This window comes from Platichthys flesus, chromosome 2 (assembly GCF_949316205.1).
Source record: "Platichthys flesus chromosome 2, fPlaFle2.1, whole genome shotgun sequence".
Classification (NCBI taxonomy): Eukaryota; Metazoa; Chordata; class Actinopteri; order Pleuronectiformes; family Pleuronectidae; genus Platichthys; species Platichthys flesus.
Window position 1 is genome coordinate 3,067,800 of NC_084946.1, and position 15,108 is coordinate 3,082,907.

The following is a 15,108-nucleotide window of genomic DNA, read 5'->3' on the forward strand; positions in this document are numbered from 1 at the left end:
CACCAATGCTCTCCAGTTAAATGTGTCCCATGCAGTCTCTATGTAGGTCAGATGTAAATACGTCCAAAGTGATGTACAGAATATTTTGTGAAAGGTCTTCCTTCCATTTTGTTCCTCTCTGATACTCTAAATGTGTATCTGTTATTTTTGTCTCCATTTGTGTTGGTCACAGGTACTTTATAGCTTGGTCACTGTTTTCTATCTTTTTCTTTGGAACCAAATAAAGATATTTAACGCCAGTTGGCAATAAGATCGATTTGCTATTGTGAACATTATTATTATTAATACATGATAGATAAACAGACAGACAGTAGGACGGACGGACAAATAGATAGATATATAAATAGATAGAAAAGGAAATACATTATTAAATTGTGAGTGAGTGTGGTGGTTATTTTTTAAATGTGAAATATCCTATGTTTTATGATATTCTATAAGTGTGATACATATTCTCCACTATCAAAACAATAAGTGTACTAAAGAATAAGGAATGAGGCTTGAACACACTGCATGAACCACTTTCTTTAAATGTTGGTTTAATAGTCTGGTCGGACAAGCGGTACAGGGTTTTCTCTGTTTTATTGTACTTTGCTGCCACTCAGTGGAAACAGGAAGAAAAACACTGACTGAGGCTGAATATGTTGCTTTATAATTAATCATGCTAAGGATAAGAACAGAACGTTTTTAATTCTAAATAGTGTTAATTAATGCAAATGTATCAGTTGACACAATACAACATGCTGTAAGGCAAGAGTTCTCATTTTTCCTCCGCTAATTACCCCGTACAAGATTGAAAATAACCAGGGGTCCCCTCATATATGTCCCTTTTTACAATTCTACACACGTGAAAGAACATCACAAGATAAATAATTTCTAAATGTAACCAATATAACCGACTTTTCTGCAGACACTCGGCCCAAAGATGTGTATCTTAAGATTGTCTGTAGGTTTGAACATTAGTTGAATGGTTGTTGGTCTTTTATGTCAATGATAGACTGGTGACCAGTCCACTGTACCTCACCCCTCACAATACAATGTAGAATATAGCTAATAGTCCATATCTTATATACTCCCACAAAGGGTTGTGATGCTGACATTTGTTTAGGTAAATATTACATATATCAGAATCAGCTTTATTGGCCAGGCATGCCTATATAAACAAGGAATTTGACTCAGTTTTTTCATTGCTCAATGTACAGAAATAGACAAAATCAGGACAACTAAGCATAACAAGGTTCAGCAAACATTTACCTATGTACAAGTATAACATTTATATATAGGAACACAACAGAAATGACAATTACATGGAGAAATATTGCAATGATGCAGAGTGCAGACATATATATATATACATACATACATACGTGTATATAAAATGTAGCATACATACCAGATCTTTGGTCCTGACACTGTATGGTTGAATATGTGTTCATCAGAGTAACGGCCAGAGGAAAGAATATGTTCTGGTGTCTGGTAGCTATGGCATATATTCAAATATGTATTTATCTTGTTGTTATCACTTATAAAAAGACCAAAACCAACAAGTCATATCCTAACGTTTACGTGTGTGAGTGTGTGCGCGCGCGTGTGTGTGTGAGCGTGTTTGTGTGCGTGTACTAGGGCGGGCCTTTTGTGTGTCGCTGCTACAGGGATACCAAGATGGAAATTCAGGGGCTATCTGATGCCCAAAACATCCACTCTCAACATGGCGCCCTACATAGATCCACTTCGTCCCCTCTACGCCCGGCGGCAGGACCGAGAGCTCAGCTGGATCAGTGTGAACCACACAGAGACAACAACAACAACAACACCACCAGGCCGAGGACGTCTGCGTTTCGCCTGCTGGCGGAAAATGGCAGCGGGACGGGGTTTGAGCCTTCTAGCAAACCGCAGCCGACGAACAGAGCGCACGCACCGGGTCCAAAACAAAGCACCGGCCTCCATAACGTGAACACGGAGAAAGAAAACGAGCTCAACGCCCTACTCGGTTCCCACGAGTCTGTCAGAAGTACCTGGAGACTCGGTCTGGAGAGTGTGGACTGCGGAATGCAAATGGCGCTGCCTCTGTTTGAAGGGGAAGAGGAACCGGAGCAGCAGCGGCAGCTAGCATTACCATTTCCAGGTTTACGGCAGCAGCAGCGTCAGGACGGCGCCTTCAAGCAGCCACCACTGGGCAGCCGAGTCTCCGCGGCGCCGGAGAGCATCGGCGGGGCGGACAGGACTACCCCGGAGTTGTACGTGGTTGTTAACGTGCTTCAAGAGGATGGCGACGGCGAGCAGAGCAACCCTAGGGCGGATGTACCATGTATGGGCGGCGGTAAAGTGAAGGGTAAGAAGCAGGAGTGGTGCAAAGCGCGTCCCTTCATGGAGGTGGGGAACGGGAGCAACCTTCTTGTCTGCGAGCCCGGCGACAGCCTGAACTGTGTGGACATACAGGCCGTCAGTAAAACGGAGCATGTTTTCAATGTGCTGAACAGTAACTGTGCCGCTGTGTGCGCTAGACAGACTGCGTGTCACCGCACCGTCGAGGACGTAGTTCTGACAAACAAATATGGCGATAAGATATGTGGGCAGATTTGCACTGAAAACGATGGAGGTAAACTGGCGCTTTCTCCGCAGTCCCGTGTCGAAGAGAGCTGTGCCTTGATCTCAGGGAGCTCGGGCATCGCGGAAGCCATGGACTTTATTTCAGGCTCATCGGGGCTGCAGGGCGATGCAGATCCCGGCACGGTCTCCTCGAATCCGCCTGCCAGCGAAACCTTTTCCGGAACTATTATGATAAACAACCAAAGCATCGTAGTGACCATCGAAAACGGGATCCTGACTCTGGCGGCCCCACCAGAGGGTCATGTGCACAAAGAGGATGACATGGTGAGCTTGAAGGAGCATCTGGGCATGAAAGACCATGAGGATATTGTTCTTCTCAACTATGAAAGTGGCACTAAATCCATCGGGAAGATCAGCACATTAGCAGTATCCAGCAGCAGTCAGCAGGAAGAGCCCAGAGCTGGTATGTCAGTGAGTGACTCTGAGCTGGCTCTGGCTGATGACTGCTCACTATCCGAGCTGGGCACTTCCCTGGACTCCTGTGCCATCATCAAGCAAGAGCCAGGGCTCCTCTGTGCAGTGACAGAGGCTGATCTGGTCACCCCAGCCCCCAGATTAACAGTGGCAGGCTGTAACAGCGGGGACTTCCATGCTGTGCCACCAGTCCGGTCCAAGAAAGAGACAGTGACATCTTTCTGCTGCCCAGAGCCAGGCTGCTCCAGCACATTTGACACACGTCAGAAACTCAAGGTTCACCTCCTGAACCACGCAGAGGATCCTCGTCCCCACCAGTGCATTGTAGAGGGCTGCGGCTGGGCGTTTGCTACCTCTTACAAGCTCAAGCGACATCTTCAGTCCCATGACAAGCAGCGGCCACATACCTGCCAGTTTGAAGGCTGTGGGCGGCGTTTCACCACCGTGTACAACCTCAAGGCTCACGTCAAAGTGCACGAGCATGATAATTCCTTCATCTGTGAGATCTGCAGTGAGAGGTTTCGCAGCGCTGCACGACTCACCAATCACCAGAGGGTCCACTTCGAGCCGCAGAGGCCGCACAAGTGTGAATTCCCAGGTAACACAAGCTCATTTTACAATTACATCCTCCCCATGTCCACACACTAATCAGCTGATCAAATCGGCCTGATATTGCATAACCCCACAATGGTTGTTGCACTGGTATGGTCTTATGTAAAGTGTGGCTAGAAAACCACAGTTCACAGTCAGGTCAAAACCAATAATTGTTAATATATTCCTGTTGCAAAAATATACTCCTCTACAGGCTGTGAGAAAACGTTCATCACCTTCAGTGCCCTCTTCTCCCATAATCGCACTCACTTCAGAGAAACAGGCCACTTCACCTGCACCTACCCAGGCTGCGATAAGATGTACGACAAGGCCTGTCGCCTCAAGATCCACATGAGGAGTCACACGGGTAAGCACTAGGGCCGCTCGATTATGGAAAAAAACACGTTTATTTTGGACAATATCTAAATCACAATTATTCAAACGATTATTAATATTTGCCCTTATTCTGAAGTCTGTGCTTTATTCTTTAAATGACTGGACCGGAAGTACCAGTCACTTCTGGTTCCGATAAATGTCCCCATCTGCCCCCCCCCCCCACTACAAGCACACAGACAGAGAGAGAAAGAGAGGGGTGGGGGGTGGCTATGAGGACCATCATCATTTATCCCCGAACCCCGACATGTAAGGGTTACATACAACAACAAGCGGAGAATCGCGGGTCCGATGTAAACAGCCAGGCGGCAGCATGCTGGAGTATGGACGTGGCGTGGCCGCTACATTGTGTGGTGCTGCTCGTCGGATTCTTAGAATACAAGAGAAATTTCCTACCCTTTATGTCGATCAGACGGGGCTGCCGTCCCTCTGCCATTTCCCACTCGCGCCGTTTTTTTAATACAGCTGGTCACCACACACACAACTCGCCTCCTTCACTTCACGGCTGCTTGAGAGTGAGTGCCAGTCAGCTGGGCCGCGTTGAATGCTTTGGGGGAAGGACTGAATTGCGGATGCGCGTACATCTCTTTCGATAAAAATGCCAAATAATCGTTTCCACTCGATTTATAGTAGTTTGGAGATCGATTGACCCAATAATCGTAATTACAATAAAATTTTGATTAATCGAGCAGCCCAAGTAAGCACACACTAGAAGTGTAAGTAGCATTGTCCCCGCCAACCAGCCCCACTCATTACTCTTAGTCTGGACCTACAGGATCAGTGAATGGTGACTTCCTTTTTCTACAATAGTCAAAGAGGCAAAACAGACGTTGGATGCTGTCAACAAGTCATTCTCCAATCACATGATTCTGTCAATGTGTTGCTCTTTGTTCTCTCATTTCAGTTGAGAAGAGCTCTTAATTCTGCACATATCCAAAACATTACCAAACTAAGAATATGTCTCAAATGGACTGCATACATGCCTTCCACAAGTCCTTGAAATTCATGATTGTTTTTTAATTTTAGAGAGGAAAAGTTAAGACCTTGAATGTAGTTTCAAGTAGGCTTGAATAAGTCAAGAAAGGGATTTAATTCCTATATCCTGTGCTCCTGTAAAGCCTATTAATCGTCATAATGATAACAGAAAAAAATCTTTCTTTTACCAGTAATCATACTTGGTTTATATCTCAACTGGGATTTTAAGTTTCATGTGTAATGTCTGGGGACTCAAGTCTAGTGATTTAGGATCTCCAATCATGTTCACTGTAATTACATTCAGTTTCCTGTTTGCAGGTGAGAGGCCGTTTGTCTGCGACTCTGAGGGCTGTGCTTGGTCTTTCACCAGCATGTCCAAGTTGCTGAGACACAAACGGTAAGTTGTAAAATAAGTTATTTTAAAACATTTAAGTAATGTGTATTGTGAGAATATTTCCGTGCATTGTGTAGCTCATGTGACGACACCGGCTCCTCTTTCGGGTAAACGTTTGAAAAATGTCTCAGGTAAACACTGCAAGAGATCCAGCAAATAGTTACAAGTCATTACAAGTGTGGATACAATTTACATTAAAGTGTGCAAAGAAGAGCGTTAACTACAAAATTATTTCACATGGAACAGCAGCACAACATCACTGAAGAAAACTTTTTTGGAGCTCTTCATCTTCTCCCGGTTTACTGGAGGATCTTAAACAACTCAAGGTTCATACTGCAGTGATGTTTTTTTGCTGCATCATGTGACATCAGCTTCACACAAGTGTTGTTTGAGGTTTTAACATAAAACTATCACACTTTTATTGTTTGTCTCTTCCCCGACTCAACGAGGAGGGAGAGGGCTGCAGTGGTCAAGAGACCAACAGGCTGAATGAAGAGAGACAGCGCTGATGGTGAACACAAAGCAGGGAAACTAAAACACTTTTTTTGATTGTTTCACAGCGGTTTTGTTCTAACGCACAAAAAGAACCTGCTGGAAGATGTTTTGTGTAAATACAGAATTCAACTCAGTGCAGTGAGTGACAGAGACTGTGTGAGAGGGAGATAGATACACCTCTGTCACATAGACAGCTCTCTGTCAGACGCAGTCAGCAGGACCTTTTGACCTTCTCAACCAAGTTTGACTATCCTGAATAAACAATTACATTATCAACATTATGTAATTTTGAGTGGTGGTCATGCTATCACTGAGACTAATTATAACTTTTGTAGAATATATATATATATATATATATAAAACATCTTTTTACTTCAATACAATGTCTTTGAATCAGTTTGAATTACTCAAAACTCCAATATGATATATCTGTAATTACATAGTAAGATTCAACCTACTGTTATCATTCTTTTTTGTCTGGTTTCTCATTATCATATTAAGATAATATGATTTATGCTATTTGATTATGTTATATTCACTCACTCATCACTCATCGTCATCCGCTTATCCGGGGTCGGGTCGCGGGGGGAGCAGCTCAAGCAGGGGGCCCCAGACTTCCCTTTCCCGGGCCACATTGACCAGCTCTGACGGGGGGATCCCAGGCCAGTGTTGAGATATAATCTCTCCACCTAGTCCTGGGTCTTCCCCGAGGTCTCCTCCCCACTGGACGTGCCTGGAAAACCTCCCAAGGGAGGCGCCCAGTGGGCATCCTTACCAGATGCCCGAACCACCTCAGCTGACTCCTTTCTAAGTAAAGGAGCAGCGGCTCTAATCCGAGTTCCTCACGGATGACTGAGCTTCTCACCCTATCCCTAAGGGAGACGCCAGCCACCCTTCTGAGAAAACTTATCTCGGCCGCTTGTACCCGCGATCTCGTCCTTTCGGTCATCACCCAGCCCTCATGACCATAGGTGAGGATAGGAACGAAGATCGACCGGTAGATCGAGAGCTTTGCTTTGCGGCTCAGCTCTCTTTTCGTTACAACGGTGCGGTAAAGCGAACGCAATACCGCCCCCGCTACTCCGATTATCCGGCCAATCTCACGCTCCATAGTACCCTCACTCGCGAACAAGACCCCGAGGTACTTGAACTCCTTCACTTGGGCTAAGGACTCATTTCCTACCCGGAGTAAGCAATCCATCGGTTTCCTGCTAAGAGTCATGGCCTCAGATTTAGCGGTGCTGATCCTCATCCCAGCCGCTTCACACTCGGCTGCCAGCCAATCCAGTGAGTGCTGAAGGTCACAAGCTGATGATCCAATGAGGACCACATCATCCGCAAAAAGCAGTATCGAGATCCTCAGACCACCGAACTGCAACCCCTCCCCACCACGACTACGCATCGATATCCTGTCCATGTATATCACAAACAGGATTGGTGACAAGGCGCAGCCCTGGCGGAGACCAGCACTCACTGAAAACGAAACTGACTGGCTGCCGAGGACCCGAACACAGCTCTCGCTTTGGGAGTACAGAGATTGGATGGCCCTGAGGAGAGACCCCCTTACCCCATACTCCCGCAGCACCTCCCACAGTTTCTCCCGGGGGACCCGGTCATACGCCTTCTCCAGATCCACAAAACACAAGTGGACCGGATGGGCATACTCCCAGGCCCCCTCCAGGATCCTTGCAAGAGTGAAGAGCTGGTCAGTAGTTCCACGTCCGGGGCGAAAACCGCATTGTTCCTCTTCAATCTGAGGTTCGACGATCGGCCGAACCCTCCTTTCCAGCACCTTGGAGTAGACTTTACCAGGGAGGCTGAGAAGTGTGATACCCCGGTAATTGGTACACACTCTCTGGTCCCCCTTTTTGAACAGGGGAACCACCACCCCGGTTTGCCACTCCTTTGGCACTGTACCCGACTCCCACGCGATGTTGAATAGGCGTGTCAACCATGACAGCCCCTCAACACCCAGAGCCTTTAGCATTTCTGGCTGGATCTCATCAATCCCTGGGGCTTTGCCACTGCGGAGATGTTTGACTACCTCAGTGACCTCCACCAGGGAAATTGACGACGAAACACCATCAACCTCGAGCTCTGCCTCCAACATAGAGGGCATGTTATTCGGATTCAGGAGTTCCTCAAAGTGTTCCAACGTCCGACGACCTCCTCAGTTGAGGTCAACAGAGTCCCATCCTTACTGTACACAGCTTGGATGGTTCCCCGTTTCCCCCTCCTGAGGTGCCGGATAGTCTTCCAGAAACACTTTGGTGCCGACCGAAAGTCCTTCTCCATGGCCTCTCCGAACTTCTCCCACACCCGCTGCTTAGCCTCCGACACGGCAGCAGCTGCAGCCCTTCGGGCCTGAGGCCACAGCTAGCAACCGCAGCTTCAGCAATGGAGGCTTTGAACACCGCCCACTCTGGCTCAATGCCCCCAACCTCCACAGGAATGCCAGAAAAACTCTGCCGGAGGTGTGAGTTGAAGATACCTAGGACGGGGGCCTCCTCCAGACGTTCCCAGTTCACCCGCACTACTCGTTTGGGCTTACCAGGTCTATCCAGAAATTTCCCCCATTCCCTGACCCAACTCACAACCAGATGGTGGTCGGTTGACAGTTCCGCCCCTCTCTTTACCCGAGTGTCCAAAACATGCGGCCTCAGATCAGATGACACAATCACAAAATCGATCATTGATCTTCGGCCTAGGGTACTCTGGTACCAGGTACACTTATGAGCACCCTTATGTTCGAACATGGTGTTTGTTATGGATAATCCATGACTAGCACAGAAGTCCAATAACAAACGACCGCTCGGGTTTAGATCAGGGAGGCCGTTCCTCCCCACCAGACCCCTGACCTTCGCTGCCACCCATGTGGCTGCGCACCCGACCCCAACGGGTCTTCCCACAGGTGGTGGGCCCATGGGATGAAGAGAGGGGGGGTGCCACGTAGTTGGTTCGGGCTATGCCCGACCGGGCTCCGTGGCAAACCCGGCCACCAGGCGCTCGCCATCGAGCCCTCCGTCTGGGCCTAGCTCCAGACGGGGGCCCCGGGCTTCCTCCGGGCCGGGTCACATCTCCTCTTTTTCCGTTATTCATTGAGGTTGTTTGAACCATTCTTAGTCTGGCCCCTCACCTGAGACCACTCTGCCATGAGAGACCCTACCAGGAGCACAAGGCTCCAGACAACACAGCCCTCAGGTTCATAGGGACACGCAAACCTCTCCACCACGATAAGGTGACGGTTCCAGGTTATGTTATAATCTTTAATTCAAGTCCATGATATCTGCAACGCCATGCTGGCTAGTTCAAACTAAATTGAAGGATTTTTGAATTTAAGTGAATGTAAAATATCTTGAAGTTTGATGAGGACGAGTGATAATTCAATTGTAGATATCTGAAACTGGAATTATCATAACCAAGTTGCCGATATCTGTAATAAATATTAAGCATTGTGCAAGAAAATGAACTTACTTACTCAAATAATTGATTATGCATTTTCTGCATTAAACATGAATCTGTGAGATCAGTGTCAATATCCACTGTTGATGTTTGTCCGCCCATTTAGTATGAGAAGGTTTCACTGACCACAGCCCCGTTCTTTATGTTAATCAGGAAACATGATGACGACCGTCGCTTTGTCTGCACGGAGGAGGGCTGTGGCAAGTCCTTTACCCGTGCGGAGCATCTCAAGGGTCACAGTATCACCCATCTGGGCACCAAGCCCTTCCACTGCCATGCAGAAGGTAGGAGTCACATTGTCTGCTGGAAAAGAAAGTCAATGGTTCCTTGTATATCAACTATACTTGATGTATCGTGGCTTGTACCAAGTGCAATGTATAAAATTACTATCGCAACCATTGAGTATAAAGTTTAATATTAATGTTTTAAGGCGTCAGCATGAAACTGAGTATCGCTTCTCGCACTCTCTCTACGCATGCCTCTTTCACAGCAGACTGCTCACTCCCCTGCCCACCCAGAAAACTCTCCTACGCACATGTGGTTTTATTGAATCAGGAGAAGAGGGAAGACCCTCAGAGAGCAAGAAGAGAAAGAAAGTGAAGAGTCCCAGGGGGTTATGTGTTCAGAGACGGTTATTGACGGTCTGTTCATATTCCTTGTGAACGCTGAACCAAACTAGTTAGATTACAAATGTTGAACGTGAGCAGCGTTCACTCCAGTGAGATGGGAGGCTTGTGTGTGTGTTGTCTGTGTTCAGAGCGAGCTGGAGTTCACACACACAGGCCCCAAAGCTCCGCCCCCACTTACTCCGCTACACTCAGTGAAACAGTGGAAACAAACGACTCAAGTTTCCTCTATGATCCACAGCTGATCAATGATCAGAAGGCCCCGACTTTTACATTCGATTAGAAACTAGATAATTTACGTGTTTTTATGATTAATTGTTCACTGATATCTACCTACGAGGTGCATTCAGGGGCCGTTGTAAATCCGTACTTCTGTTAGGTTAGCGATTTCATATATATCGCAATATATTATAAAAATATATCTATTTGATTTAGGCACTATCGCCAAGCCCTAGTTATACCGTACTTGCTTTATTAAAATGAAATGGACCTGTTTGATCAGTTGATCATGTTTTGTCCTTTGTGTTATTTCTCAGGCTGTAACGCAAAGTTCTCAGCACGCAGCAGCCTGTACATCCACTCCAAGAAGCATAAGCAAGACAGCAGCACCCTGAGGACCCGCTGTCCTGTGGCCAACTGCTCCAAGCACTTCTCCTCCCGCAGCAGTCTTAAGAGTCACATGCTCAAACACCACCACCTCAGCCCTGGTTAGTGACTCTCACTGACTAATCATAAGAAATATACTAGATGTTTATTTTTTAAGGAGATCAAGGTGTCATGGTAATACCACTTATTATGACTAAATTACAAGAAATTGTATAAATGTAATATTTGTCAGCACAGGAAACAGACTAAGTAGGGGGAAAAATGCATTATGCAGTGCTTAAAAAACACACAAGTATAGCTCCCGCCTGGCTGTTTAGACCAGTCAGACCGGACCCGCATTTCTCCGCGCCGGTCAGTCGGTCAAGGTGTGTTACGGTTGCCATCATTAAGGGTTTGAATAACCGGGCACCGATATCCTAGTTTCACGGAGGAATAAGACATTTGTAGGCTAGCACGTGTTCATATCATCAGCCACTACTTGGGAATTGTGACGTCCCACAGACAAAAAACACTTGTGTGTTAAGTCAAACTCGTCTGCAAGGACAGCAGCCTCAGAGAGAGACAACATGCTGCTCATTCAAATAATTAAACATTTTTAAATCTTTCAAAAGTTACCCCTCTCGCAGCTCAGCCAAGTCCTTGACTTTACTTGCCAGATACCACTTATCAAAAAATGCCCCCTTTTCACATGCAAATTCGACTTACATCTGGTTGAAATAGCTGTGTACATATATGCATGTGTGTAGGCTGTTATAAGTATATCGGTATGGTATACAACATGAATGAGAGCAGTAGTCATATGAAGGGTCATGCATAGTGGATATATAACTCTACTAAACAATTTATTCCAATAGATGCTCTGGGAACAATGCTTACACTCTTTCCCCTCTCCTCCATGCCAGATGTTTTGAACCAAATGGAGACCACGCCGACCTTGACCCCCAGTAGCGAGCTCATCAGCTCCACCTCAACAACAGTTGCTGGGCCTGGTATTGCCGGGGGCGACCAGTTGACCCACTTGGACCTCAGCTCTCTTTTCTCTGCTGTGCCCGGAGGCATTGCACCAACCAATGGTATTGGACTGGGAATCCCTGTCGGCAGTAGCGGCACCTTCACAATGGACCTCTCAATGGTCAGCTCAGGCATCCTGACCATAGACCCCTCCTCAGTTGGGGGCAATCTTTGTACCAGCTCTAGCACTGCCATGGCCAAGACTGTGGAACCTCTTATTTTAACAGCCAGTGCTGACATGGTCCCCCACCATAGTCTGGAGGGAACAGTTGGCAATGTCCTGCCCCCACAGGGCACCCTGAACCTAGATGATGTGCAGACAGTTACCCCAGAGGCCCTAGGATCCCTCACAGCTCTTACCATGCAGGGTGCTGGATCTTCTTTGGACCCCACTCTGCACCACCCACTCAGCTCCTCCAGCGCCCTGAGCGTGGAGGCCACAGCTACCATGGCCGTGGCTCCTGTTGCTGAGCTGCTGACCTCACCCTCTTCCATGGTTGAGGTTGGTGGTCAGGGGGGAACAGGACCACTGCTGGGCTGTGCGGAGGTGTTGGGGCCTCCAGAAGGAGGAAAAGTCCTCACCCAGTTTGTTTTCCCTACTCACAGCAGCAACTTCAGCCCTCAGAAAGACCCAGAACTCAACGCTGTGTCACCAAGCAGCTTCCTTGTGAGTAGCCATATTTCAGACTGATACATTATTGTCTTTAATCAGATATTGAAATATTTAAATTTGATAATTATTATGTATAAACCTTTAACAATATGTAAGCATTTCTACACCAAAAATCCAATATCTAGATAATTGGCAGAATAATTGGTAGTGAACATAAAGTGATTAAGTTCTAAAATGAGTCTCCTTTGTGCATTAGGAGAGTGGAGGTTCAGCCAGGACTGACTATAGAGCCATCCAGCTGGCCAAGAAGAAGAAGAAACAAAGAGGCCCATCAGCCTCCTCTGGTAACACACATTTAATGCTTCTCATTCAGACTAGAAAAAAAAAAATATCAGCAAACAGTAAGTGGAAAGTTGTCGTTGTCAAATCCAGTCACTTCAGGGTTGTGTCAAAGAAAAACCAAAGGATCTAAGGTAGCTATTGCTCCTGGATCCCTGGCTCCCTCTGGTGCTCGTTACGGTGAGGGAGCTGGAGCAGCCAATGGGGGCCTGACTCTGCGAGACCCGGTCACAGGGGCCCAGTATGTCCAGATTCAGCTGCTGCAGGTGAGGTCCCCAAATATTTGGTTACAATACAGTTTGTAGATTCGATGAAGCCACCTTTTATATTAAATTTAATTTCTGACATATTTGAAATTTCTTTTTCACTTAAAATGTAATGTATTCCCTGTGTTGTGCAGCATATTCTAAAAGGGGTGACTGTATTGAATAGTCGCATGAAGCAAGGTTGCTGTTGACAGACATGCTGACAAAGTGTGTGTGTTCATGCAGGATGACCCAGCCAGTGATGGAGATCTGGCCTTTCAGCTAAGTTCTCAGCCCTCCAGCTCCCACTCTCAGCTCACTGTCGACCTGCCTGTCAACATTTTACAGGTGAGCCATCTTGAGCCTCTCATGCCCATAATCCACATTGTGATACTGTCAGGTTATATTACACAGCAAATCACACACTAATGCACATATCAAGGTATAGTAAAAAGTTGTGATGCCAAAAACACTTTTTATAAAAAAATTAATAAATGTAGATTAGAAAAGAACAAAAGCAAGCAAGTAAAAATAGTACTAAACTATGATTAGCTGATGTAAACAGTGTATTTATATTTATTCTTATTCATTTGAAAGCACAGGTGGATTTCTCCACATGGTGTCAATGCAGTGGCCAAACTACTAGTAACAATGATTAGAGCTGTCGCGATATCAGTTTTCAACTGAATAATGATATTTTTACAGTATCTATATAAAGTTTGAGTGATAATAATAATATTATGTATGGGTATTAATTACATAGTACCAATAATTATCTTTTTATTATTACCAGGATATTACTACAGCCCTTGTGTCAGACAGCTGAGCTCTGTGACTCTTATGTTCACAGGAACCGTCAGTGATGGCTGAGGATGACAACGGTTCCGACAACTCCCAGTTCACAGGAAGCACAATCAACCTGCAGGACCTGGAGTGAGCAGTAGAGCTGACAGTCCGAGTTCTCTCTGGCGACCTCATCACTGTCCACAGTTTACGTCAACACACCTGAGATATTTGTCTCCATCAAACAGTTGGCCCTTGTTTTGCCAGGACTTTAAAAGCCTTTTTGAACATGGTCAATATGTTATGGGGGGGTGGACATGATGTCACAGATAATGCACCTTGAGAAGAGAATTTGAGGATTCTTTGTTCAGAAGTTTATTATGATAGTGTTTGTTTCTAAAGTCCAGTTTTCTACCAAAATCAGGCCTGAGAGCACTGACATGTCAGTGGCTCCTACTGCTCTGTCCTATGGGAGTTCGCAGCTTCGGTGTCTATTCCATGGTGCCACATTGCCACTCATGCACACTCAGTGTGCCGTCTACGCTCCAGTTGCCTTACAGACGCCTCACGCCGTGCACACCTCCACCGGAAGGTTACCTGCTTTATTTGGTGCCATTTCAATCTCTCAAGTTTTGTTAGATACATTTTTCTATGGTGGTAGTAGGTTCATGTTGAAAACATGCCTGATCATGTGTCTATTTACATTATATAATAAGTTGATACCTTTCGGTAATAATAATCTGTTTATTTATTATTTAGTTGTGGGTTTACCGAATGGCTGAGCCAAACACGGATTGATTAAACAATGAAAGCACAATCACAGCAGTTTGTTGAAGTCTTTATTTCTATTCTTTTATGGTGCCATGTTTTCATCTGAAGCTAATGAAAGATACAATGGTGTTAAAAAATATTTAGTCCCCTTCATGCTGTACTCCCTTTTTGTTGTAGTTTTAAGTTTATTTGTTTAAAGTACCTTGCTCTTAAACCTAATGACAAAGTTGACATGTTTGGATTCTTTTATTTAATGTTAAATGTTTAATTTAATTTAGTATTCAGACCTTTATTTCAGTATCATACAGAAACCTCTCTTTAGTAAAAGTCTCAGCCCGGAGTCTTCCTGGGTGAAGACATTGCACACAGTAGTTTGTCACAATCTCGTCAGATCCTTTCAGTCGAGTTTTTCTTCCAGGACCCGTCTGTATTTAGCTAAATGCTTTACCATAGGGACTTCCTTCACAGTAAAACCATTTAAAGATGGGCCAAGCAATTTTGGGGAATGACTGTTGCTATTTTAACTCTAAAACAAAAACACCCCTCCCCTGACTGCTGCTTCAGAAGCTCCACCCTCCACATTCATGCACTTATGCTGTGAGTATAAAATCCTGTGAGAAAGCTGTGTTAGCATTTCCAGTGGCTAACAATAGTAACTTTTTTAAAGGTTTTGGCGTTGTACACTATCTGGGACATTTTTTTAAAGGTTGTCCTGCAAACCGGTGATAGTGCAAAGCAGGGTAAGGAAAGCACCAGTGTTGTGCCACTTCACACTTAACAGGA

General features: G+C 45.7%; 1 protein-coding gene across 1 annotated transcript; it reads left to right on the forward strand.

Moving 5' to 3' along the window:
- Positions 1-1,623: 1,623 nt before the first annotated feature.
- Positions 1,624-14,371, forward strand: si:dkey-156n14.3 (zinc finger protein ZXDC). Its single transcript, XM_062394598.1, has 10 exons — positions 1,624-3,619; positions 3,827-3,979; positions 5,299-5,377; positions 9,485-9,615; positions 10,494-10,664; positions 11,466-12,241; positions 12,444-12,531; positions 12,620-12,792; positions 13,018-13,119; positions 13,622-14,371. Exons 1-10 carry the CDS (start codon positions 1,660-1,662, stop codon positions 13,706-13,708), a joined length of 3,720 nt encoding a protein of 1,239 aa, XP_062250582.1. The 5' UTR covers positions 1,624-1,659; the 3' UTR covers positions 13,709-14,371.
- Positions 14,372-15,108: the final 737 nt, after the last annotated feature.